The sequence below is a fragment of the Cuculus canorus genome, chromosome 4 (genome assembly GCF_017976375.1).
Source record: "Cuculus canorus isolate bCucCan1 chromosome 4, bCucCan1.pri, whole genome shotgun sequence".
In the NCBI taxonomy this organism is placed as follows: domain Eukaryota; kingdom Metazoa; phylum Chordata; class Aves; order Cuculiformes; family Cuculidae; genus Cuculus; species Cuculus canorus.
Window position 1 is genome coordinate 55373370 of NC_071404.1, and position 27664 is coordinate 55401033.

The 27664-nt window shown below is 39.2% G+C and overlaps 1 protein-coding gene across 2 annotated transcripts in view; it reads right to left on the minus strand.

Moving 5' to 3' along the window:
* The window catches only part of PAPSS1 (3'-phosphoadenosine 5'-phosphosulfate synthase 1), a 53878-nt gene extending 27016 nt beyond the window's left edge, over positions 1-26862 (minus strand). The window contains exons 1-7 of one of the 2 annotated variants that reach the window (XM_009564990.2): positions 26441-26862; positions 18475-18589; positions 13166-13401; positions 11568-11706; positions 10133-10251; positions 4569-4682; positions 2787-2898 (exon numbers count right to left, since the gene is read on the minus strand). In XM_009564990.2, coding sequence (XP_009563285.2) covers positions 2787-2898; positions 4569-4682; positions 10133-10251; positions 11568-11706; positions 13166-13401; positions 18475-18589; positions 26441-26500 — 895 coding nt within the window. In that variant the 5' untranslated portion in view covers positions 26501-26862. Of the gene's footprint in view, positions 1-2786; positions 2899-4568; positions 4683-10132; positions 10252-11567; positions 11707-13165; positions 13402-18474; positions 18590-21982; positions 22010-26440 lie in introns of those variants that run through there. The other variant, XM_054065103.1, reaches the window with a different exon arrangement.
* Between the last annotated feature and the right edge of the window lie 802 nt (positions 26863-27664).

Below are 27664 nucleotides of genomic sequence, written 5' to 3' on the forward strand. Positions count from 1 at the left end.
CTTGCGTAAGACATGTGTGCTATAAAAGTGTGCAAGCACTGAGATTTGAGAAAGAACAAAGACAGTACTGAAAATAGCAAGTACTTACAGCTGCACACAAGTATTTAGACTGTGTGGATACTACATTTTGGGATCTCAGATATGTTGTTCAAGAAGCTATATAGTAAGCAGAAACACTCAATTGATGTTTTTAAACAGAACATCTAAAATATTAGGCAAGATTGTTACTGGAGTGGATAACAAGTGAAAAAGAAATAGCATTCTCAGTAGTCATACTTTCAGACTGTAAGAAAACTTCAATGCAACAGAAGCAGCCAAATGTACCCAAGTAGTTAGTGTATATCATTCAACTATTTCAAATAGTGACTTGTGTTGTATACCTAAAACCGTATTAATATCTAAGCATATATATTTCAGGAAGAAAGTCTTGAGTTGGGCAGACGTTTCGCACAGTTCATTCAGCTGAAAGCTTACCATCTACTTTACTTACAAAACTAAACCAACGAACCTGAATGTGAAGGTCATGTGAAGTGCTAATTTTTCAGCATTTACTTCACTGCTAGATGCGGAAAGTCTTGTTTTTCTTACTACAGGAATGAGATTTGAGAAACCCCGTGAAGTAAGTATTGTAAGTCTTATGCAAAGGCTTGAAGTCTCATAACCACACACTTGCTGAAAGAGTGCAAAACTTTTGGGTGGTCTCCCACAGAAAAATCATTGGCCCTTTGAAGTCAATGGGAATTTTGCTATTGGCTTTAGTAGGGCCAAGACTCTAAACAAAGCTGATTTGCCCAGTTCTTGAGCAACATGTTTTTTAAAAACTTCTCTCAATATTAGCTCAAGTGTGATATGAAGTTAAAAATTATGAAGCTGGATGAAAAGTTTAAGAGAAAAATAGGTCTTATTTTCCTTCATAATGAGGTGAAGATGAACAGTACGGTGTTAAGTTCACTCTTAGTATTCAGTTATTTTCAAAGCAAATAGGTTATGAAATTGAGCTCGGCAACAGTCACAGAGAAGGTGATTTGCCACCTTTAGCTTGATAAATAAAAAAATTCTTTTGCTTTGTGAACCACTAAATAAATATTTCAAACTGGGGAGAGATCTCAAAATCGTTGATTGTTAAAATTTTGTCAGGGACCAATATTATCACTGACATCTCCTCAGCCACTATACAAAGGAGAAACTGAGGCAAGGTAGTGGGAAGTGACTTTGTTAAGTCACAGATGAAGAGTGTTAGTTTGAAATTATTTCAGATAACTTAAGCTTTCAAGGGAGAATATCAACACATCTGCACTGATCTCCCTAATGTAGAAGTAAGTATGAACACTGCATTTACAGCCCAAAGGATGAGCTGCATTGCAGGTATTAAACAATTTCCCTCTCTTCAAAATCAAAAACCTGGAAAAAAAACCTGACTGTTGCTGTAAGATTCCAGAAGTAACATATCAAGCAGGAAGGAACTTTCAGGATGTTGTTTTGACTTAGCCACTGCTTTGAGTAACAAAGCAGCTTTAAGGTAATTACATTTTTCTAAAACAGTTCTCATATGCAAATGTTGCAGTAGATAACTAAGAATAGGAAATTTGGTAGCATCTAGAGGAATGTGACTGTTCTAGCCAAGCTTAGGACTGAAAATTGTTTCCATCAATAAGTTACTTGTTGTTTTTCATTACTTCTTTTTTGCAGCATTCATGAGGTAGTAAAAACAATTGCAAGAGAAGTTTAAAAACTTGTACTACTGCCATATCTGAAACATTCACCTATATAAAGTTTTAAAAGCCTTATAAAAATTCTCATTTATAGAAGACTACAGGGCAGAATAAAGAGCTACAAGCTATTATTGCAATTGAACGCATAGCATGCCATCTGCAGAGTATGTTTCAAGTGGATAGACACACAGAAGGCAAATGGAATGAAAACAAAACTACCTCTTCAAAACAACACTGCAATCTTTAGATACTCAAATAACAGTATGACATTCTGTTGCCTAGGATACTATGCAAGAGACTTATAGAAAAAGGAAATAGAAACAGTTTTTGGACTCCACCAAGAGAAGAGTAATACAGAAGGAAATGGGGAGAGGAATTTTTACTATCCCTCTTTGTTGTAGAGTGTGCAAAAAAAACCCTAAAAGACTGGATTAAAACAGACTCTTCAAAGAGAAATAAATGAAAAATGGCAGAGGATCACCATCAGATTCCAAAATCTGAGTATGTTATCGTTTGTTGACTAATTTAACTAATGCTTGCTCTTAGCCAATTTGTAATGTAAAATAAAATATATTAATTTAAAACATCACAAGATAATTGCTAAGTCACAGTCAATTACATGTGACAATTGTCCATACTCAAGCCACCTCCTCAAATTCTGATTTCATACTTTCTTGTCCTTTACTTCATTACTACCACAGAACAAATCTTTCGGCACACATTGCAAAAGAGCAATTAAATGGCAATTCTATAGTCTAAAATCAGTTTCTTCAAAACAAATTACCAACATCTATTTTAGGTTTAAATATTTTTCAAAATTGAAAACAGTTGAAAAATATAATTTGTAAACGCAAAAAGAAAATACATTCAAATTCTAACACGATGGTAGGTGGAAAAAGAATAAACCATCAGGTTTAACACTGCTAATTAGAATGTCCTAGTCTCTTAACCTAGGTTGTAAGGCACAAGCCCAATAATGTATTATCACACCACCACTAGGAAGAAAAGCATTAATAGTATTTTAGAAGTAGGATTAGTTTGTTCAGTTTTACAAACGGTTAGGTTTTACTTTACCATCGAGGAGACAATCAAAGTGAAGGCACTGTAGGTATTCTCTCTCTCTCATAAAGCCATTCAGGGGTGTTGCCCAACCTTCTGCTAGAACTTGCACCCACTGCATATCCACCTTGTAAAGGATTGAAGAAATAGACTTAGAGCTGATAGAAGTTGTTGCTTAATGATTGACATCAGGTATTTACCCATAAAAGGCAGGACAGTATAAATAGTAGCTTTCTCAGTATTTAATCAGAAAGAATTTAATATTTCTACAAATAAGAAAAAAAAGAATAATTTGTTCCTCACTGTTCAAGTGTTTGTCTATTTTCCAGTCCTTACACTAGGATCAAATTTCCACGTGTTAAAAACAAAACCAATACACAACACTCCCCTTTAAAAATAAACTTTACTTGTAAATGTTTGATAAATTTCAACATAACAGAATTAGAGATTCCCATTTGTGTTTATTTTTTTAACAAGCAAGATAACCAAGAGGTAAAAAATAGAGGGGAAATAAAGGAAAAACAATAATAAAATTGCTACAAAAATACCAGAATTATCAGAGTGAATATTAAGAGGTCTAATCTTAAAACAGTTTAGAAAGAAAATTTTTTTGCAGAAACTAGTGACAAAATCCATCAACAAAATTCTCTCAGGACTAGTACTTATTTTAGTTTAAGAGGTATCAGCTTACAGAGAATTTCCTTCCTTAGCACTTAAACAATCACACTACGACTTTGTGTGTGGCCTCTATTAGTTTTGCATGTGTCTGACCAATCTTTGACAAGGACACGCTTTGCCTGTGCGAGTCTCTTCCGCAATGAGCATGACTAATTTTATTACACTGTTTAATTTATGCTACAGGAAGTACAATACACATTTTCTTCCCAAGTTTATGTTATAGGCTTGCTTGATATTTAACAAACCACTGGCTAGGACAGAGAGGGAAAGGATTTGTTTGCTCCTAGATCAAATACTTGGCTTTAAGTTCTATTAATACTGTCAAAAAGCCAATGAAAAAAACTTATGCACTGCATCTGTGTTTAGGCCTAGTTCTTCAGAAAAAGAAAATGAGGCAGAACAGAAACGTAGCCAGAAGCAGCTTTGTCTAATTAATCTGAGTTGGAAAATAATGCATTTAACCAAAATAAGAATGGAGGTGATCGTATTGATGCATGCTTTGCCACATTTTCTCTGCTGGAAGCCAGAAGAGTAGCATGGATAAGTTCTAACCAGAATAAAACAAACAAACAAACAATAAAGCAGATCATATCATCTGTCTGTAGACTTAAGTTTGCAACTGTTAGTGCCTGGTATATAAGGTTACTATCATTCAGCTTAAAGTTACCGACAAGGAGAATCAAGAAGCAGCAACTGATTTCCCTCGTATTTCTAGATCATTAAAATTCAAAATAAAATGGTTTGTGTAAGTAAAAAAAAAAAAAAAGTTAGTAATTGTTCTAGAAACAGATACTCATCCAAGATGTGCCGGGCACAGTTTAGTCCATGGGTGGGGACAAGTGGTGGGACACAGGAGGAAGTCACTGTAAACGTAATCACCAGGCTTGGGATAAATTAAGAAAACTATGCCAGATATTACTTATGAAATTATGAAGACTGAATTGTTATCTCTATCAAGTGACACAGATGCTGTTATTTCTTGCAAGAAAAGAAGGGGAAAGTATACTGAGATACATACTGTAACTAGTACAGGTATTTCGACTATATATACTTCTGCTAAGCAACTTAAGATTAGACTACCTTTCAATTTCAGCAACGAGGCAACTAAGCACACAATACCTTATTTATTTCCAAGGTTAACAAAGACTCAGCATCAGTTTTGGCCAACTGTAGCTTGTTTTCTGGTACGTAAAGCTCTTTTATCTCATAGGAGGCATCCACTGGTACAATGTCCTGTTTAAAAGCAATAAACACAACAATGTTTGCTCAGAATGTTTCCTGGACACCAAACATGTGGACAAGAAGTAAAATTCTAATGTTGCACTACTCTGTAGCAAGAGTTTATTCATTAAGCAATTTTTACTCATTTGAAAAACAGCACTCTTCTGAGATTATGAAATAGAATCATAGAATAGTTTGGGTTGGAAGGGACCTTAAATATCATCCAGTTCCACCTCCCTGCCATGGGCAGGGACACCTTCCACAAGCCCAGGCTGCCCAAGGCCCCATCCAACCTGGCCTTGGACACCTCCAGGGATGGGGCTTTCACAGCTTCCCTGGGCAACCTGTGCCAGTGCCTCACCACTCTCATTGTGAAGAAATTCTTCCTTGAGTCTAGCCTAAATCTGCCCCCCTCCAGTTTATACCCATTTCCCTTCATCCTATCACTATATACTGCTAGCCAAACTTCAGACTTGAGTAACTAAAATGAACTATTCTGACAAGAAATTTTTTTCTAAACTTTAGGTACCCTACATAACACTTACCTAGTACATATTTGACTATTAAAATAAGTGCAGCTTTTATGACTTATCAATGCCTACACTATCTACAGCAGAAAGGAAACAATGCTTTTTTAGAGAGTTTTCGAGAGTGAGCATTTATACATTTAAGTGAATCGTTATACAACATACATCAGAAGCTGTAACACGGAGGTAAAAAATTAATATATTTCTCAGCTGAAAGTTGCTAATTAAGAAGGTGGAAGACCATGATAAAACTTTAAAAAGACTCCCCTGACAAAGGATGGTGCAAAATGTCAAAACCCAGTCAAACGTTCCAGTGACATTAGCAGGAAAAAAAAAAAAAAAATCAGTAAAAAGTAGCAGACAGCTCTTTTTAAAACAGGTTTTTCAGAGTTTTGGAAACTTTTGCAAAGTAATGCTTTACTTTTGGGAGGACCCACAACAAGAATAAAGAAATTATTTATTATAATAAATAAGAATAAAGAAATTATTTATTTTCCAATATATGCAGCCCAGAGTAAAAAGATATGCCTGCAGGAAACACTAAGTTTGCCCAAGCATTTTAAAGCATTTATCAGACATTGGACACTATCTCCATGGAAAGTAAAACAAACGGAGCTGGATGATGAAAGCCAGTGGATGATAAAATGACTGTGTGAGTAAAAAGATGTGGTCTCACTTGCTGTTACATAATGCCTATCTCCAAAGACAAATAAAAAGAAAAAAAAAATTAAGCTAACACTTAGAAACTGTGTTTTATAAGGAAAAGCTCAGTTCATTGCATATCAGGCATCACTTGGGAAGCTAATTTTATTAGACAGTAAGTTAGGCAAAACCTGCCTCCTCTTCTCCCTGAGCAGGAGCATTACAACGCAGGAGAGCTGCAGCAAACTCCTGCCACAGCAATAAGCCCAGAATCAAATAAAGGTATTGTCTGCTGTAAAGAACAGCAGTTGTACAAGCGAAGTAGAATGACTGATTACACATCACGCTGCTTCACAGATGATTCCTCTCTGGACCATAGTTCATTACCACACTAGAATGTCCTAATTTTACAAACCATCAAAACTTAAAATTAATGTGCCTATTAAAAAGGTCTCTTCAAATATTAGCCTGCTTTTAGTGTCCCACTAATAGGCAAAACAATGGGAAAAAAGTTTTCACAATGCAGTTTCTGTCTACAAACTACCTCATTATAAGGATGTAAACGACTTGAAGATGATTCTAGCAATACTAAGTCAGACATTTAGAGAATTTGTAGGATTAGTAAACTTAGACTCCTTTGCAGACATAAAAATGGTATTTAAAACAACATCTTAGACTAAAAAAAACCCCAAACAAGAGAAAGCAGCAAGAGAAATCCATAGGTCTTTAAACTGCATGAATTTTAGGAAAATGCTAGGCTAACAAGCCATCTAGTGACCACTTTAAGGTAGTAACTTTCTCAAAGTTTCATTCTTAGGACAAGTTACATAAGATCTATTATTTGTCAATGCATTCAGATAAATAACCACAAAATAATAAAAAAAATAAACTAGATGGTTTATGGTAATGTGTGTTCTCAGACTGCGGTGGTAGGTTCTTTGCCAATGCTGCCAAACATCCTCGATAGTCTATAAAGAAAGACTTCAGGCAAGTTTCCAGTAGATAAGCATTCACAAGTGACATCCAATTTATATTACTGGATGACTAGTCTAATAAGTTCATACTAATTGAGGTGTGAGGGCATTGAATCATTTATATACGGAAGAAACAGACAGAAGTATTTGCTTGTCTATAAGAATCACTAATACCTACAGCTTGCAGATAAGTTTGTCAGTACTTTAAGTCTTGGGAAAACTGTCAAGAGCAATAACAGCCATGATATTAACAGAGAAAGGTACAATTCTCTGGCCTCTTCTCTGCCTGTCGGTTCTGTTCTATAACATTTTAAATTCATTGAGCCACAGAAATAATCCTCATCTTGTGCCAACAAGAATATCTGACCGCCGCCATTCATTGCTGTTTCTCTCAAATGTGTGAAGATGCCCTTTATGTGACTTATTTTGACCAAAACAAAGGTGTAAAGGGCATCTTTACACATTTGAGAGAAATAGCAATGTGGGGCATCTTTATATGTATGATTTCTTCAGAAAATATTTTCCAGGCTAAATACTGAACTTATTCCATAGTAAGGAAATATGAACTTTGTGAAACAGGCTAGATCAGCTATATTTGTTGTCAGGAAAAACAAGAATAAAATCAATTAAATCTTTACAGCCAAACACCTGCACTAGACCAGTCTGACTCTACCGGAAAATATCAAAAGCCACACAAGTCTTTCTGGCTGAAAAAAAAAAAAAAAGATGCGTGCAAGCACCAATTTTTATAGCACTGAAAGCAGTTGGAAAAAAGAAAAAAAAAAAGAAAGAAAAAAGAAGGAACTTCTCATATGACTTGGACTTGGTAGTTTTAAAAGATATCCTTCAGTACCTCACATTTTTGTTCCCTGAAAAGAACTTTGAAGTATCTATTACATTTATAGGCAGAGAAACCAGATGAACTGACCATCAAAACCAAGTTATGCCACATACTAACTTTACAGATTCAACTTTACTTATTACTCCTATCTCTGCATGGTTACCTTCCTTTTTCTTCCGTAACAGTTAAATATGTTTTGGGGAAAGATCTGATTATTTTGTTTCAGAGTTCTTTTCAAACAGTACAAAAAATTCTAAGAACAAAATAATTCCACTACTTTTAAAAGAAAGGTTTCAAATTCTTGTTTAGTAAATATAAATGCATGTATATCTGTCTTTCCAAACACATATTTATACAGTTTCATCTCTCTTCTGTTTACTGCCATTATTGTCTGAACTAGTATAAAAACAGGTCTTGAAATTCAAGGACTATTAACACTTGAAGCAGACTTCTTCCCAAAGTTTTTGAAACCTATTTAAACAAAACAATCATCCCAAATTATTTTTAATGCTGCTGACCTATGGTCTTTTTCTTTACTGATCACAATGCGTTATTAAAGAACATAGACATGATTTGTTCCAGCTAAAGGAAACCTACAGAAACTATATTCTCAAGACATCATTATATTAATATGGTCTTGGAACAACACATGCCTTTTCAGCCAAGCCTTGCTTTCACTGTCTCTCTTTAGAGCAAGCAACCACTAAGATATCTTGGCATTCATGACACTATTGTCTACAAAGGCAGAAAAATATAGTACTATACTGTGCCTTAAGCAAAGGACAGAGGAAAGCTGACTGGGCCAAGAGCCAGCATTCAGCACTGTGTAGCGAGTGTATCAATGCAAGACACTGGGGATCACTATCTTGGCAGAGGTGACCTTGGTTTCTACATTTCCTGGACAACAGGAAAAACATTTTTCACAGAAGGGGTCATCAGGCCCTGGCAGAGGCTGCCCAGGGAGGTGGTTGAGTCACTATCCCTGGAGGTATTTAAAAGACAGGTAGGTGAGGTGCTCAGCGACATGGTTCAGTGGCAGACAGGAATGGTTGGACTCAATGATCCAAGAGGTCTTTTCCAACCAAGTGTTTCTATGATTCTATGATTCCATGATTTATGAATCATTCTGAATTGTTGTTCTGTGCAGGAGTCATAGGGCATCCCACAATCAGGAACTGCCATGTCCCATAGGCAGGACTACTGAAGACCCACTCCCCTTTTTTCTTCCAAAAATTATTCAGATGAGCAGTAGGGTAAAAATCTAGAATTCTGCTGTGGTTTTCTGCCATGTCTTATCTCCTGAGCAGCCTTGAACAATTAGTGATCTATTAACAGTTTTCTTCAAAATTTGGACACGAGAGCCTAATCTCTCCAGAGCTGTACTGGCAGAAAGGGTTAAAATTGACTCCATGCTGGTTACTCAATGAGGTGCTTTGCTTGTACCAAATCCAATACTTGGTAGAGATTTACTCAAGCTACTGCTTGCACCCTAAATTTCCAGAACATCCACCTCACAAAAATCACAAAAATAATTGTCTGCTAGAGTATCTAAACAAAAAAATAACTGCCTGAAGTGTTATCCCACTACCCACTGACTAAAGACAGGAATGCAAGGAGACACGTTTCTTCAAGATTAGCAAATTCTGGAGGATAGAGCCACCTCATTGCTGCTTTCACTTTTAGTGAGATTTGTATTTGCAGTTTTTTGTCTGTTTTGTCTTGTGTGGGTGGTTTGTTGGGGTTTTCTGTTTGTTCCTTTGTGGTTTTTTTCCCCTTTGGTTGGTGCTTTTCAGTTTGGGTAATGAGTTGAATCCTCCTACCAGAAAATAGAGGAAGGCCCAGAGGCTTCAAAAGGTAGATCGCAGGCATGAATGAGGAAAGACACCTACCTTTTCAGAAGCTATGAATCATTAACTCAACTCTGCCACGCAAGATCAGCTTCCTAAACTGGTCATTACATAATTACAGGACTCAATTTGCTAGTGCAAGAAAAACAGTGGAAACAAGGGAAACCACACATAATCACAGCACCTCTAAGCCAGCTCAAATTATTTTGTAAGTGCATCCCAGTCTCTTCACATCTGCAGGATATGTTAATTTGTACGCTAAACAGAAAAAGTGAAAAATTTCACTCTTACAAATGCTAGCAACCAATCCTAAATTTGGCACTCATCATTGGTCCTGTAACAACTGAAACAGCCTTCTTTCCCTTCCGGTTATCAGTTATGATAATTGATATAAATCAATTTTCCACTTGTCCAAATCTTATTTCACTTAGAGATGAATGTTTTTGCAGTGTTCAGGTTTAAAAAAGGAAACATACAATAGGACAATTTTAAAAGCTAGATTTTAAACATGTATAAGCCTTTAACGCTTAAAAAACATCTCTGCTTTTCTCAGCATTTACATTCAGAATGCAGACACAAATGCTTTGAAAAAAGTACTATGGTACTATGATATATCTGCATTTCTGCTCACTCTCTCTTGAAGAAGTTCCACAACTTGTTGTATACAATCATTCACATCACAGGAATCAGTTTTCAGCACAAGCTCCGGGGCTTCTGGTTTTTCATATTCAGAATCAATCCCAGTAAAACCTGCAGGATGCAAGACAAAAACATTAAGTGACTTTTTCCAAAAGATGATTCCATTTTAACATTGTTGACAGACAGTTTTTTAAATATAAACCACACAAAAGGCAAGAGGGCAGAATTTAGGTTCCTTAATACAGGATTTCTTAGGGAAATCAACATTTTTATTCTTTATCAGACAACCTGCTAATCCCATCATTCAACTGCATCAAACTTCAGCATTCTGCTGCGCACACATGGCACATTTTTGTTGGTGAAGTTATTTATACTGTGAATAAATAAAGGAGCACTGGCAGAAGAACTGTGTACATCAGCCCAGAGTTAGCCATCCATCATCTGTCCTCCATTATTAGCTGTGATTGTTTGTTGTTTTGCAGATTTGCTTTTTTTAAACACAAATCCTGATGTTGAACAACCAGTATATACGTAAATTTACACTCATGCCACTAAGCATTTTCACTCTTACATTTAATCTTCAAGTTGGTTCTGAGCATACCTTAGTTCAGCTTTATTTATTCCTGGTCTTCACATGATACATTTGGTAATACAAGAAGCAACCAGTCACATGGAATGTCTTAGACTTCTTGACTTTTATTTCATTTTTGATTAATGTTGACTTCATCATTACAGCATGAGCAAACTCAGCCCTTGAAAATGATTACTTTACAAACTGCTTTGCTCCTTAATATAGGTAAAAAGTGCTACTGTCAACCTCGGCAAACTACAATATAGCACAGAGCTAAGAAGCCCTTGAAACAATACTTGCAATAAGTCATCATACATTTAAGCTTTTTTTATTGCGGGATGTACTTAAATCTTGATCTGAGGCTGGGGATAGGAAATCATTTACATGGGCACTGGAATGGAACCCTAATTTCAAAAAAAAAGTCTATTCAGAAATGTTCTTAATGGTCTTTACAGAAAGATGGTGACGATGCTTTACCTTTTTGAAGAACTTAGTAACTCTTATTATCACAATCCTTTACAGACTTTAGAAAGTAAGAGGCTCTTTTTTAGTCGATGGACACACAAATGAGATAGACTAATCCTCAGTTGTAGGAGCTCACAACAGAAACCACATAATCTGCTCAAGGCTTTTTGAGGTGAAGATAGCCAGTTTGGCCGTTTTACTGTCCTGTGCATTCAGCTAGTCTGTTGCATGAGCTAGATGTTGATTCCAGTTTTCTGCCTGGCCCTGCTCCCAATCCATGCTGCTTTTAAGGGTGGTACATCCACAGACTTGAGCACATCCACTTACGTGGAGGCGGTTTATATCACTCTCCCATTTACGTAGAAAGAATGTGACTACATCTATTTTTTACCTTTAATTTCTCCAGCCCTAGCTTTCTTATAGAGTCCTTTAACATCTCTCTGCTCACAGACATGCAATGGAGCATCCACAAATACTTCAAAAAAAGGCAGACTTGCCCCTTCATGAATTCGTCTGGCATTATTACGATCCTGAAAGAAAACAGAAAAAAAACCCTAAGAATTTGCACTCACATATTGTTATTAACTTTCTGCTTTTGAAGTTCTTTGTAAAGAATCTGACAGTAACATATAAACAAGTTCTCAAAGTTGGAAAAAAAGAGATATGATTTGATCAACTGATGCCCTGCAAATCACACAGTTTGGTTACAGTTCACCACATGGTAAAAATTGAGATGAAGATTTGAGATGTTTTTACATTAACCTGATCTATATATATTAAAAAAATCCAAACAAACCCAGTCACAGAGTGCAGAATTTTCTATACCAGCTCCTACTGCCTCTATCTTAGGAGTTACATCCCCCAACACTTACATCTGCCTGGATCATTGAAGTCAGAGGAGGTATTACTTGCTGCTCCTGAGATGACCACTGTTCTCTCCAGAGCTCCAGATTTCTCTACATTCATTAATCTGACAAGACTTGTATACTCCAACTATTATTTTATTTTCATGGCTTGTCAAGCATTGAAGCGAGTGATGAATTTCATTTAGAGAACAAAAAATTTTCCAAATATCCACTAAAATCATTTCTTACTAAGTATGGTCATTTTTCCCTATATCAAAAAGTTTCTGTTTTACTGCAAGATCTCAAGTTCCCCAAATTATTATCAGAAGAACTGTTTGTATCACTGTAACTGAGGAAATAATACCTTCTCATACTGTGAAGTGTCTGAGCTACAGCCACTGAGTTGTTCTTGAAGATATTTGCTGCCTACACATCCTTTTTGTCACTGATGGGAGCATCAGTGTTCTCATAGACAGATAAAAAAAGTCTTCACAAAGCAGTAACATGCATTTAGGTTTATTTTCAGTGTTATATAACGTCATAGAACCATAGAATCATCAGGTTGGAAAGGACCCACTGGATCAGCGAGTCCAACCATTCCTAACACTCCCTTAAACCATGTCCCTAAGCACTTCATCCACCCGTTGTACATACAGCTTGGAAAAAAGTATGAAGAACTACGGGCAATTAAACATCCTTTTCTTTAAACCACTTGGTAAAATAGAGCTCAAACCATTCATTCACTGAAGGAAAAGCTGTCCCTAAAAAAATTTAACTGAGTCTTCAGATTAAGTGTACACCTAGTCTTTATACTTATAAAGTACCAGCACCTACATGGATCAATCAAGATACTGTAATTTTAAGACTTTATTGGAGTATCATTTGGGTTTGTTCCTAATATTAGATTAATAATTCTGCCTAATTGACTGAAGGACAGTTCCAGTTACAACACTAATGTAAACTTCTTTGTATTTAAGATTAATGTTTCTGAAATTTTATGAATCATGTCTAGAAAGCACAAATGTCATCGAGAAACCAAACAGGCACTTAATTTTGGCTAAGTTCAGTGAGGGAGTCCTATAACTAAAATTAAGTGACACTTTGCATTTTCCCTATACTTTATATAGAAGGTTTTCACATTTACCTGAGTATAAGGAGAGATGAAACTAGTAATGCACACCAAACCAGCATCTGCAAACAGTTTAGCAACCTCAGCAATACGACGGACATTTTCTTCTCTATCTTCTGGTGTGAAACCCAGATTCTTATTAAGGCCTTGGCGGATATTGTCACCATCTAACGTGTAGCATGGAATGCCATGGCATACTAAATATTCCTCCAGTGCCATGCTCACTGTAGTCTTCCCAGCACCAGACAGGCCTAGAATATTCCATAATAATATAAATATACATTATAAGCATAGAAACAAGTTAGTGCAAATTGTAGTACATGTACCACTGCTAGTATGAAAAACCCAAAGCGACAGGCATCAGCAGTAATGCCTTTTGGAAACACTTATCTGCAATATAAGCCAAATGCCTTTTACACAGACAACAGGTGCAGGTTGGAAGTTAAGCATGCAATTAGAAGCGGATAGGAGAGCTTGGTCTTGAGACTGCCATTTATACAGGTGGTGCATATTCCCCAGTGCCGCTGCTGGCAGTTGTTACTACCTGAGCAAATTAAGTTCAGAAACCCCACACAGACTTAAGAGGTTGTCTTTATATCAGAAGATCTAACACCGAAGTGAATTTCAGTCAACAAAAGAAATCAGGCTCTGCTCTTACTTATTGCAGAGTAACAGCACTGATTTAGACACCGCAGACACAACAAAACTGATTCATGGCTCATACCCAACAGTCATGCTCCACCAGCCAGAGTACATGAGCAACGAGCAAAGACAATATTAAACATTGGTCCAGTCCAGAATCTTCAGTAACAAGCCTTTAAAAAATTGAGAAGTCTTGCTGGCACTAAGAAGTCTAATGTTTGCTTTAAGTTGGAAATGTATTTAAATAATTTTCCAGACTAGATTTCAGGAGTTTATCTGGAGCACGTGCTTTAACTTACACAGAGCAATCAATTCCTAAATGGAACACAAACTCAAATCTTCATAAGATGACGCTAATCCTTCAAGCAAGAAAAAACTAAGGGTAACAGTAGTCTAAAAAAAAATAGCATTAGTGTGGTGAATAAAAATGATTTGGTCTTCGTTAGTGGTGGTTAAGATTATTCTAGCTTTCAGAAAAAGAAGAAAAAAAAAAGTCACACAAAATAGCAGTTTGGCACTACTGCTAAGACTTTTAAAGCAAAGGGTGACAATCATGCTAAGAAACGTTCTAAGAAAACACAAAGTGCAATAGAAACCTTGACAACTGCAATAGTTTAGAGTAATTTACAGAAGACAAGTCATTGCATTGGTTTCTCCTTCACTAAATTTAATATCCAGAAGATGAAGAGCAGTTTACCGAAAACTGAGAGTATGTGTATCCCAGGACAAATCCTACATAAGGACTTAAGCCATCACCCCTCTCTCAAGAAAAGCCTCTGTACTCATCTCACAGATTTTAGTATGGTTCAGTCAAAATATTTGCAGTTGTGAACAATGACCTATTGTCATCTATTAAAATTATCCAGATTTTCTTGTACAACCCAAGGTTCTTTTGTCAATTCTTATCTGTCTACTCTGAAAGGAGTAACAGCAGTACAAGATAAAGCTGAATGTTACAAGTCAGGCCAGAACCAGCTTCCTAATGGGGACAGTCCTGCTCTCTTGTCCTCCCCTCTCTCCATTCACACCCACCCCACCTCTGTTACTCCATCATCTCTGCTCCACATTAGCCAACTTAGCTTGCTAATCTTTTTTCCTCTGTGCGTGTGTTTGTGTGTAAGCTGTGTTGAGTTCACTGATGATTTAGCAAATTGAACCAGCTCAAGGTTGGGTTGGACAAGCACTACAACTTGTGCAAGGCAAGAGAAGAAAAGCAAGGCTGGAAACAGAATAGTCATCTTTGGGCAGCAATTAAACACACCTGCATCCTGGAAAATAAGCATGGCAGTCCAAATTAAGATTTCAGCTACTGTATCATTTATTTCTCATTGATGTAGTCTTTGACTTGCAGCTTTTGTCCCCACATCTAGCTTGCTATTCACTCAAATGCTCTAGCTTTTCACACATGACTTAGTCCCCAACACGTAATGAAATGCAAAAGTTAGGGTTATATAACAATGACTCTTAAAAACAGGTTTTGAGCTGATAAGTCTTTAAAATAATTTACACTCTCAAAATTGCATAATGATTTTACAAACAAAAGTAATGCTTTTCCATATTTTTAATACATTTCTCAGGGTTCTTTTTTCACTCAGACCCTCTCACTGAACAGCACGAAATATTAGACCACAGCTCTCAGATAAATCTTAGCTTAAAAATTAAAAGTGCTCTCTGAAATAACTTTCTGTACACTCCCTCCCCATGACTGCTGGTGAGAGAATCTGGAAGGGAGTATGCCACTATTTCAGCTTTCATTATAATACCTAGCAGAGTTTTGAAGACTCTTGTTTACACACTTCTGGAATGGGTAGCATTACCTACTTCAATACCTACAGTCCATTTCACTCCTCGACATCAGCACTCAAACACCTTCACTAACCCAGCTTCCCCAAGACACTCCCCTTAATACTTTACAGTCTTCTTACTTTTCTGTATTCTATCACTACGCTTGTTACTCTTGAAAGTATGGAAACTGGGCATAAACATTACTTTTGTTTGAAAAGAATGATGACTGGAAACTGCTGCCATGTAGATAACCGGGAAAACATTTTTATCACAACCTTTTTCAAAAGGATATTAATTAATTACCAGGAAAAACACAAAGTCAGCCTCCCAGATCATTTGACCATTGATAGACAGGCTGGAGCTACGTGACAGATTGGGATGAAAGGACTCCATTCTTATACCAAAGAAATACATGACAGAAACTTCCTGTATCAAATCTGTTTGGAATGGCTCTGAGCAATTTATAGTCATAGAATCATTAACACTGAAAAATACCTCTAAGATTATCAAGTCAAACTGTTAGCCCAACACCTCCATGCCTACTAAGTCATGTGACAAAATGCCATGTCTACCCACTTTTTTAACCTCTGCAGGGATGGTGACTCAGCCACTTCCCTGTACAACCTGTTCCAGCGCTTCACCACTCTCTCGGTAAATAAATTTGTTTTAATATCCAATCTAAGCCTCCCCTCACACAACTTGATGCCATTTTCTCTTGTCCTACTACTTGTTACTTGGGAGAAGAGACCAGCACACACCTCGCCACAACCTCCTTTCAGGTAGTTGTAGACAGTAATAAGGTCTCCCCTCAGCCTTCTTTTCTCCAGGTTAAACAACCACAGCTCCTTCAACTGTTCCTCATAAGACATGTTCTCCAGACCTTTCACCAGCTTTGTTGGCCTCCTCCAGACACACTCTAGGACTTCAATATCCTTCTTGTACTTAGGGGCCCAAAACTGAACACAGGATTTGAGATGTGGCCTCACTAGCGCTGAGTGCAGGGAGATGATCACTTCCCTAGTCTGCTGGCCACACCATTTTTTATACAGGTCAGGATGATGTTGGCCTTCCTGGTCATCCGGGCACACTGCTGGCTCATGTTCAGCTGGCTGTCGACCAATATCCCCAGGTCCTTTTCCACTCGGCAGCTCTCAAGCCACTCTTCCTCAAGCCTGTAGTGCTGCATGGGGTTGTTGTGACCCAAGTGCAAAACCCAGCACTTGGCCTTGTTGAATCTCATACAGTTGGCCTCAGCCCATTTATTCAGCCTGTCCAGGTCCCTCCGCAGAACCTTCCTGCCCTCAAGTAGATCAACACCCCTGCCCAATTTGGTGTCATCTGCAAATTTACTCAATTCCTTCATCCAGATAATTGATAAAGGTATCAAACAAGACTGGCCCCAGAACTGAGTCCTGGGGAACACTACTTGTGACCGGTCGCCAACTGTATCTAACTCCATTCACCACAACTCTCTGGGCTCAGCCATGCAGACAGTTTTTTACCCAGTGAAGAGTACCCCTGTCTAAGCCATGAGCCATCGGCTTCTCTAGGAGAATGCTGTGGGAGACAGTATCAAAGGCTTTACTGAAGTCCAGGTAGATAAAAGGTCCAGGTAGATAACATCCACAGTCTTTCACTCATCCACAAGGTGGGTCACCTGGTCAAAGAAACAGATCAGGTTGGTCAAGCAGGACCTGTCCATGAACCCATGCTGTCTGGGCCTGATCCCCCTGGCTGACCTGCACTTGCCTGGTGAGTGCATTCAAGAACCACTGCATAATCTTTCCTGGTACTGAGGTAAGGATAATAGGCCTGTAGTTCCCTGGGTCCTCCTTCCAGCCTTTCTTGTACATTGGCGTCTCCAATGTACACCATTGTACATTAGCAAGCCTCCAGTCTTCTGAGACTTCCCCTATTAGCCAGGACTTCTGATAAGTGATGGAAAGTGGCTTGGCAAGCTTCTCTGCCAGCTCCCTTGGTACTCTTGGGTGGATCCCATCCCATCCCATAGATTCGTTGAGTGTCCAGGTGTTCAGCTATTATCAACTACTGCTTTACCTTTCGCACACATTCATTAACAGTAGTAGAAACAGATTTTCACTTAGTGTAGTAAGTTTCTCTGATACTCTGTGAAGATCTTTTGTACCACAATACATCGGTGTTCTAAGTGACTAATTAATACATCATCATATTTATTTTTTGTTTTCAGTTTTAACTAAAAAATACTCCAAGGGAAATGTATTAAAGCTTCCAGGACCTTTGAAAGACAGAACAAAAAAATTCTCTCATGGTTATGAAACAAAGCTGTCTTCCAGTATTTACTTACCCCCCTCTTTATACAATCAAAATAATTCAGGGAAAAAAATACATAGTGATGATTTAAAAACATAACTCCCAGTATGAATTGCCTCAACATGAAATTGCTGTCCAAAGGTACAGGTTTATGTTGAAGTGTTATTTCAACCCAAGGAGACAAGAACCAAACAGAAGAGATCTTTACAGAAAAGATTCTGAAATGAGCACTCACAAAAAAAAAAAAAAAAAAAAAAAAAAGAAAAGTTAGGTTTCATTTAGTAATAGGAAATTGGACAGTAAGAAGAGCCATAATTGGTTAAAACGCAAAAAGAAACCCCATGCACTCCAAATCCCAAACAGAATTAAGCAGAGGATGGTGCCAAATAAGCAATGCTCCTAAAGCACTGATGAAAACCCATTCTCAAGTTACTATCTGTCCCAGAGCAATTTCTCGATAGTCTACCTAAAAATAGTAATAAAATTGCATCAAGTTCTTAGATTCCACAAACATTTGGCTTTGCATGAGAAAAGGGAGCTACAGCTAAGTAGCTTCTCAGAAGAGTAATTAAACCAAAAAGATCCTTAGGAATCCATGACTGTACCTGTTAACCAGACTGTGCATCCACGAAAACCACTTCTTGTTCCTACCACTTGGCCTCTCTTATTCCTGCTGACATGATGAGCTTGGTAGGTAACATTGGTTGCCCTCTGCATTCCCTGTAAAAGAAATTTTTGGTCAGTTCTTTAAATTCTGAAAGAGTGATCTGGCAAAGCATACCAGAAGTTATTCATAAGCACAAAGAAAGACTTGGAGACAGACTAATGGAAGTAAAAATGATACCCAATCCATCAGCTGCAGCACACGTCAAAGGACACAAAGGAGATTAGAAAAGCCACCCACAGTAAACCACATCCCTCGTGCTCCTTCTGTGAAACTTGGGTTGGCAGGTTAGTCAATTACTACTTTCAAATACAACTTCTTTAAGACAAATCAACTATAAAAAGAGAGATGAACTGCTAGAGCTTCTAGACTTGCCTTCTATTCAACTCATCTAAATCTAAATGGATTCTCTCTCTCCCTGAAAGAAACACTTCTGGCATGAAACAGCCAAACACTCGCTCATTTTTGATTCTTAGGAGGCCTTTTCATTGGAAACTATGCATGTCTGGTTCAACTTTCACTTCAGCAGACACCTCCAAACTACCCTGCCTTCCTATGATATCTTTAGTCTCCAGACAGTTATCATATATTCTGAGTCTTTAAAGTACTATTTCTAAGCGACTTATTAAAGAATTTACTTTAAAAGATGGGATTTTTGTAATATAATAATATAATTTCTATAATTTTTGTAATATAATTTCCATTAAAACAAAGCTGGTTAAAGCCTTTCTTAAAACTATTTATTCATCACAATAAGCTACTGTACAACTATCATAAGTAAGATGATACTGCTGTCAAAGACATTTCACAATCTAAGACAAGGGAACCCACATAAAGATCAGTCTCAACGTTCTCTTAAGCTTTAATGGTATCTAGTTACATAAAATTTATTCAAGGAAGATCAAGATCTTAGATTAGATAAACAGAAAGAGCATCGACAATCAAACAGAAGAGAAGACTTAAGGAGGGGGCAATTAGTGGTACATGTAGCGTTCCTTTGACTTCTCTTGCTCACAAACATAACGCAAAATATTTGCACTATCTTTCACTATAGTATCAGTGCTAGGTGGAAATGAAATCATTTATGGCATTAAATAAACAAGAAAGAATGGAGGATATTCGTCTACTGCCAACACCCGCAGGTCCTTCTCTGCCAAGCAGCTTTCCAGCCGCTCTCCCCCCCAAGCCTGTAGCGCTGCACAGGGTTGTTGTGCCCCAAGTGCAGGATCCAGCGCTTGGCCTTGCTGAACCTCATACTGTTGGTCACAGCCTATTGTTCCAGCCTGTCAAGACCCTTCTGTAGAGCCTCCCTGCCCTCCAGTAGATCAACAGTTCCTCCCAGCTTAGAGTTATCCGTGAACTTTCCAAGGGTGCATTCAATCCCCTCATCCAGATCATCAATAAAGATACTGAACAGAACTATAAGCAGCACTGAGCCCTGGGGAACACCACTGGTGACCGGCCTCCAACTGGATTTTACTCCACTTATCACAACTCTTTGTGCCCAGATAGCCAGTTTTTTACTCAGCTGAGGGTGCGCCTGTCCAGGCCAGCAGCAGCCAGTTCCTCAAGCAGAATACTGTGAGAAACCATGATGGCATTATCTTCAAGTAACTAAACTCCTATAGCAAGGCTGTCTTGCACACAAAGTCAGTGCAAGAGAGCTAACTAAAATCAGAAGTCAAAGAGTCAAAAAATCGAAAAGCCTTTCTCATTATAGTAGAAACAATTATGCACTACATGAAATTGGACATCTCAGCAAGAAAATGCATAAACTGTGGAATTAAAAACAAAACTACTTTAAGTATTTAGCCTTCAATTAAAAGAAAGCTATACTGTGTACAATAAATCAACACAGCAAATCAAACTAATAAATTAATAAGAACATTCTTTCTCATTAATTCCAGTTGTACTGTATTGTACCAGGCACTGTTTTAACAGAAGACAGTCTCAAAAGTATACCTCCCATACCACTGTCTCAGCAAGCTCTTTTACATTAAAACATGAAAATACACTTGCTTTGCTTTTAACTCCTGGTAATGAGTCTAATAATAGACTCAAAGAAGTCCAAGGAGACTGCTTGCAGTCCCCATACAGTAAGTTACATCAGTTTTCTTTGTTTTTCAGAACTAGCAAAGCAGCAGTGAAATTTATCAGGGTATTGCACCAGGCTTACAAAACACATGAAACCCGGAAGAAGCAGGCAAGAGGGCTTCTTAAAAATACATCCTTGAAAAAAGAACAAAAAAGTATCAAGTAACAAATTACCAGAGATGACAAGTCACAGCAATGAGAAGCTAACAGACTCCTAGAGCAGAAGGCACACAAGTGCAACAGAGCAGCCAGCAAGCTCAGGAGTGGGACAATCCACCTGTGCTTCAGAAGCAGGCATCTAAAACTAAAGGTTAAAGTGCCCAAACAGGCTGCATGTATTCAAAAACACACCCTACCTTTTGTTTAGGTGCACATGCGCATAAACAAGACGGCTCAGCACTACTCCTGGGCAAAGCTGCAGCAAAATCGTCCATATCTTACAATAGAAAACAGCTTTTTATAGAGGTGCTCTAAAGAGTTAAATTTAGCAAGTCATTCTCTCTTGCTGCAAAAAAAAAACTATTAACATTTCCTAATCATATCCACTTTGCTACTAGGCGATTCACTACCATCACTGAACGGCAAAAGCTCACAGTGGTTGTGCTCTTGAATTATTTAGCCAGTCTTCAAATTTCTGTACATAAAATTTCATGAGTATTAACTGATGAAATTCAACGACCATCCAAAAAGATAGAAGAAATAAAGAACAGTCATTTCCTTTTACACTATATCAAAGCCTTGCTCACCTTGGAGAGCTATACTATTAATTGTAAAAGAAATTAAACATAAGAAAAAAGAGTAACAGAAAAACTCAATGTGTTCAGCAGGTACTCTTTAAAAGAGCTATTTTAAACTTATTAGCCTAATTACAACCACTATACCAGTCACTACTGAAAAAAACAGGCTAGATTTTACAAAGGGGCTAATGAAAAAAAGGGCATTGATCTCAAGCATCTATTTATCCGCTTTTCTATAAACATCAGATATTTCCTCTGCCTTGCCCACAAAAATATTTCTTCCACACCATGTTACACATGAATTGCTTCCACACTGCTTATAAAAACACTGCATTTTAGCATTTTCTCTCCTACTGGCCATATTAAATAGAAATAATGCTTCAGACCACTGTGTTTCGTTTTAACAGTACTATTACCTGAGAAGGCTGACATATCCTTCCTTTCTTCTCTCACACTATGGTAGCTTGTTTCCCACATGAAATCTGAGATGCCATAATAGGCTAATATCTTTGTACTAAAGATAAAAAAATTGGGGTATTGAAGTAACAAGCCTTTCACAGATGGATACTGAAGAGTTGTAACAAAAAGACAGCAAGGAAGGATGACTATGCAACTTACTTTATTTGGCATACAGGCAAGCTTTTAGCTTTGCAGGGAGTTGACCAGGAAAATGAATACAGACAACTAAGAACTACGGGAAGAGAAGAAAGAAAAATAGAGAACAAAAGGAATTACTAACTCTGTCAATTTCTTTATGTAAACATTTGCTAAAATACACCTGACTCATATTTTCAATCTTATTCTTGATGTTTTGCCCAGTTGCAACTATAATTATTTCTTTTATTTGTCAAAGCCAAATCTGACTATCAGTGCCACACTCCTTTGACGTAAGAAGGTCAGACATCCAGAAGACCAAACCCAAGTTGCAACGCCAAGATCAAAAGAGAGCAGAAAGAAAATACTGTTTCATAGTTAACAGATAGATGACTACAGTGGCATAAATTGAATTTATTCTCCATTATTTTAAAGCAACTTGAAATATTGTGCTTCTACGGTCACTTTACACCAAAGTTTAACTTTTCACCTCTAGGGGTGAGCAAGCAAGACCTCTGGGGTAGGAAGTAGAGTTTTAAATGGCAAGGAGAGACTCCAAGCTACAGCACCAACTTGAGACAGCTTTGAGGCTGGAAGCATCAGGAAGAACTGTGTAAAGAACAGGCACAGTTTCTATACAAACCATATATACTCAAGAAGCTGTGACTAATTCCATATTCTTCTCCTTAAGTTAACAATGTGGATTCCTCAAGCTAAAAACTCCCATGAGCTAACAGTAACACATCCAGCATCATCTCTGAAATGTAGTCTTATCTTTCATTTCCCAGTCATATCAGGTCATACAATCACAGGATCATAGAATAGTTAGGGTTGGAAGGAACCTTAAAGATCATCTTGTTCCAACCCCCCCTGCCATGGGCAGGGACACCTCCCACCAGACCACGCTGCCCATCCAACCTGGCCTTGAACACCTCCAGGGATGGGGCATCCACATCTTCCCTTGGCAACCTGTTCCAGTGTCTCACCACTCTCATGTTATTTTCTACTATTCCAATGTCTCACCATTCTCATAGATACTTTCTACTATTTGCTAACCACGTGCCTCTTACAAGTTAGGGATACCCCAATAACAACACATTTTTATAACACTTATACATCAGGACTCAATTAAATGCTAGGTTTCTTTTTTTCTCTCCCATTTGCCCTCCTCAATAGCCAAAGAGCAATACAAGCAGACTGAACGTTTTCCATTTTCTTCATCTACACACAAACACAAGCAAGGAGAACACACAAAGTTCCAACATAAAAATTCAACTACCAAGGATGGTAAAACAATGGTACTTCACCTAAGAGTCTGCTTGTCCACCTTTTTAGATTGGGTTTTGAGACCCATTCACCAAAAGATCTGACAGAAATCACAGACAGAACCACAGAATCACTTGGTTGGAAAAGACCTCCAGGATCATCAAGTCCAACCATTCCTATCAACCACTAAATTATGCCAGTGAACATCTCATCCACCTGTCTTTTAAATACCTCCAGGGATGGTGACTCAACCACCTCCCAGGGCAGCCTCTGCCAGTGCCCGATGATCCTTTCTGTGAATTTTTTTTTTTCTGATGTCCAGCCTGAACCTCCCCTGAAGGAGCTTGAGGCCATTTCCCCTTGTCCCATCACCTGGGAGAAGAGACCAGCATTCACCTTTCTACAACCTCCTTTCAGGCAGCTCTAGACAGCAAGAAGGTCTCCCCTCAGACTCCTTCGCGCCAGGCTAAACAGCCCCAGTTCCCTGAGCTGCTCCTTCTAAGACTTGTTCTCCAGTCCCCTCAACAGCTTTGTTGCTCTTCTCTGGACACGCTCCTTCCAATAGCTACGTTCCAATGCCTTCCAACAGCTACTTTCTCAAATTCTGGTTTGAAAATCCACTCTTTGATTTTGACAACTGTGCTTGGGAAAGAAGGACAAGCCCAGAAATGATATCTGAACAATAAGATGTTCTACAGTTATTAAAAAAAACTAGCCATTCACGAATCCATGTTCTGCCATAGCCTACAGCATTAAATTTTCTCCCACTTACAACAAAAAAATCTTACTTTTCTCCTCACAAATGCCCTACAGAACACAGTTTGCCATGGAGATAAATACGATAAGGCATCTAAACACTTTTGTACATAGCACCACCCAGTCTGCCAAACACACACTCTCCTGTCACTTAAACAGACTAGCCCGTCTTTGCCAGATGTTCTTGCTGGGACAGTTTCAAAAATCACAGCAGCAGAAAGAAGCCAGAATCTTCTATAGTATTGTGGATACAAGCATCTTGGTGATGACTGTACTACAACGAGTATACCTTCACTTGCTGCCTGCCTCAGTAACAGCATAGTCAAAAGTAGAGATAGCTTATTCACCAGTGCTGGAATAGTGATTAGCTGTCATCAAAATGGACAAAAAAAAAAAGGAAGCCAGAAATGCCTCTGCTGAATATTCTTCCAAGAACAGGAATTGGAGCAAGTTCTCATTAGGGATTACCTGCAAAATGATTCAATCCCTCAGTTGTGTTAGGAATAAGAGCTACACTAAAGAAAGCGTTCCACAAGTCTTCCCATCAAGCTAGTGTACTGGCAGTATTTGTGGCTATGTTGTGTGCTGCTCTGTACTTCACAGTTTGCTGTGCTCAGAGGTGGGCTTGGCAAGCGCACTTCCACAGACAAAGGTGTATTTTGAATAGTGCTGGATTCCCAGAGAAGTTTGGAAGGCAAGGCTCTGCCTGCTCCATCAGGGTATAATAGGTTGCTTTGACTTAGCTCTAAGCCTAACAGATGCAGTCAGAAGTGCCAGAACATATGTCTGTGGAGCATGTGAATCAGCAGCACTATTTTTCCTCGGGAAGCTTATTGGTTTATAAAGAGCATTTCAGCTGAGCTTCTCTGAAGAAAAAGGGAGAAGCGGAAGACTTCCTCTGCTTGCCACGTAACATAAATGGTGTTGCTAACCTCAACTGAACTCAACAAACAGTTAATGTCAGTTACCATTTTTTTAACATGCTATTTCCTTGCTTCAGACAAATCCACCCTGGCTTTGCTTCTGACAAATCAAGTGATACAGAGCAACTTTTGAATATACTTTGTTGCCCATACCCAGACATCCGATTTTGCCTTTTCCTCACAAAATTGCAAGAATGTAACTTACCAATTACTCTGTTATGTAAACAAGTTTGAACTTGCACATAGTGGAACAGGGTTGGACTCGGCTAACATCTACTTTTTCAGTACAACACCAACTTGCTCATTTTCCAGACAACCATGAGACTCTTTTCTTCTTTCAAATTCGTCATTTTAAGCCACTACTACTCACAGCAAGACTTCAAAGGCACTTTTACACTGTTACTTTCATATCAACTCTTCTTATCTCATCAGCTAGGCCCTGTTTGAAAGAAATAATACTTTTTTTTTTTTTTCTCCACCGGTGTTACATCATCAAAAGTACCAAACGTTCTCAAAGGCCTGCAACGTGTCTCCTAAAGAGCAGCATTTGGTCTTGGCAGTTAACCGATCTTCCCCCATCTTTATGAACAAGAATGGAGGCTTTGGTTAGATTTTTTTAAGCCCTGTCTCGACAGTTTTCCACGTAAGAGCAGCAGTACAAAGAACCTCAGTCTTTGGCCAGCCCAGCTTTATGAATGGCTACATTGTACAGTGCATTCTTCAGTCTTTCTTTCTCCAAAATACTGGGAGGTGAGGGCTCAGGATGGAAGAAGCAAAATGTAACTCCTGGATGCCTGGTCCTCTCTGGAGGGGCTTCCTGCCCTTCCCTACAGGCAGCCCCCCACCCTCCTGAGAGCAGCTGATACCAAAAATGCCAGCAAATAAACCCCCTAGCGCTCAGTTTGGTAAGCAAGTGCCCTTTATCAGAGCTGGGCAACACGAGGAGTGATCTCTGGAGTGATCTCCATCAATCGTGTGCGGCGAGACAAGAGCTGGAATAGGATGTATTTTGTACTTAGGGGCGTGTAGATAAACTTTCCCAGAAATCTTACGCACAATCTATTACTTTCCAAGGTCTAATTTTAACGTTATTATGAATTTCACAACAGTCAGACCCCTGCTGATTCGGAGCTGGCTGCAGCTCTGCCTGACCGTGCCTTGGAGATGGGGAAAGGCTGCAGACAGAGGGGATTGCAGGAGAAGAGACACCAGTTCAGCACAGATCAGACTGGACACAGGGTGTTATCACCTCCAAAGAACAGACAGGCAAACCCTGAAAGCAAACATGCTGTCAGAGGGATATCCTGTCTAACTTTCAAAAAAACCACAATTACTTAGGCAGAACTTAACTCCCCTCTAGCCTAAATCAAAGATATCCCGCTTTTTCTAACATAACCACCTCTTGTATCGCAGCGATGGAAAAAAAACCTCCCTCCGGGCTCCAAGGGCGCTAGTTCCCGCAGGATCCCTGCATCCCCTCCAGCAGGGAGCGGGGCAGGGACCTGCCACATCACCGCCACCCTCTCCCCCGGCTCACCCAGCTCGGCACCCTGTTGCTCAGCTTGACTTTCTTGCACTGGCTCTCAGGCAGCTCCATGGCCACGGGTGCAGCGAGAGAAAAAGGTGGAAGAGGAGGAGATGGAGAAAAAGGAGGAGGAAGAAGGAGGAGATGGAGTAAAAGGAGGAGGAGGAGAAAGAGGAGAAGGAGGAGGAGAAGGAGGAGGAAGAGAGGGAGGAGGAGGAAGGAGAAAAAGGAGTAGGAAGAAAGAGGAGGAGGAGAAGGAGAAAAAGGAGGAGGAAGGAGGAGGAAGGAGAACGCGCCCTCCCCACTGATGCTCTAGCGCGGGTGAAGCCGCCCGGGAGCTGCGCCCGTGTGAGCGGCACCGCCCGCAGCTCGGTGCTGCAGGGAGGAGCCGCGGCCCGGCGGAAAGGAAAGAGGGAGGGAGGGAATGAGGGATGGATGGATGAGTGGATGGATGGGAAGTGCAGAGAGGAAGGGAGGTGGTGGGAGGGGAACGGGGCCGGGGCCCGCGCGTGCGCCTCGCCGTGCCGTGCCGTGCCGTGACGCGCCGCGCCGGGGCGGAGGGAGGCGCAGCCGCTCCAAGCCCGGCCGAGAGCGCCCCTGCAGGCGGCACCGAGAACGCAGGCAAATAAAACCCTGAGACTCGATCTGGAGTTTTACACAGCGAGAGTCCTTCCTCAGGGCTGGGCAGCACGAGGAGTGATCGCCATCCATCGTGTGCAGCGACACAAAAGCTGTTACAGGATGTATTTCCCGCTTACTCGCATATGGATAAACTTTCCCAGAGATCTTATGCACATTCTATTACTTTCCAAGGTCTAATTTTAATGCTACTATGAACTTTACAACAGTCAAACCCCTGCTGATTCGGAGCTGTCTGCAGCTCTGCCTGACCGTGCCTTGGGGATGGGGAAAGGCTGCAGACAGAGGGGATTGCAGGAGAGACACCAATTCAGCACAGATCAGACGGGACACAGGACACTATCATCTCTAAAGCATAGACAGTAGCCGGAAAAACACTGTCTGAAAGCAAACACGCTGTCAGAGGGACATTCTGCCCAATGTCCAAAAAATACAATCACCTCAGTGAAAGTTATCTCTAGCTTAAATCAAAATATTCCATTTTTTTTTTTTTGTAATAGTAACTACTTCTTGTATCATTGTGAACTTCACAATAGTCAAAACTATTGCTAATTTGGAGCTGGCTCCAGCTCTGCCTGACCGCGCCTTGGAGACAGA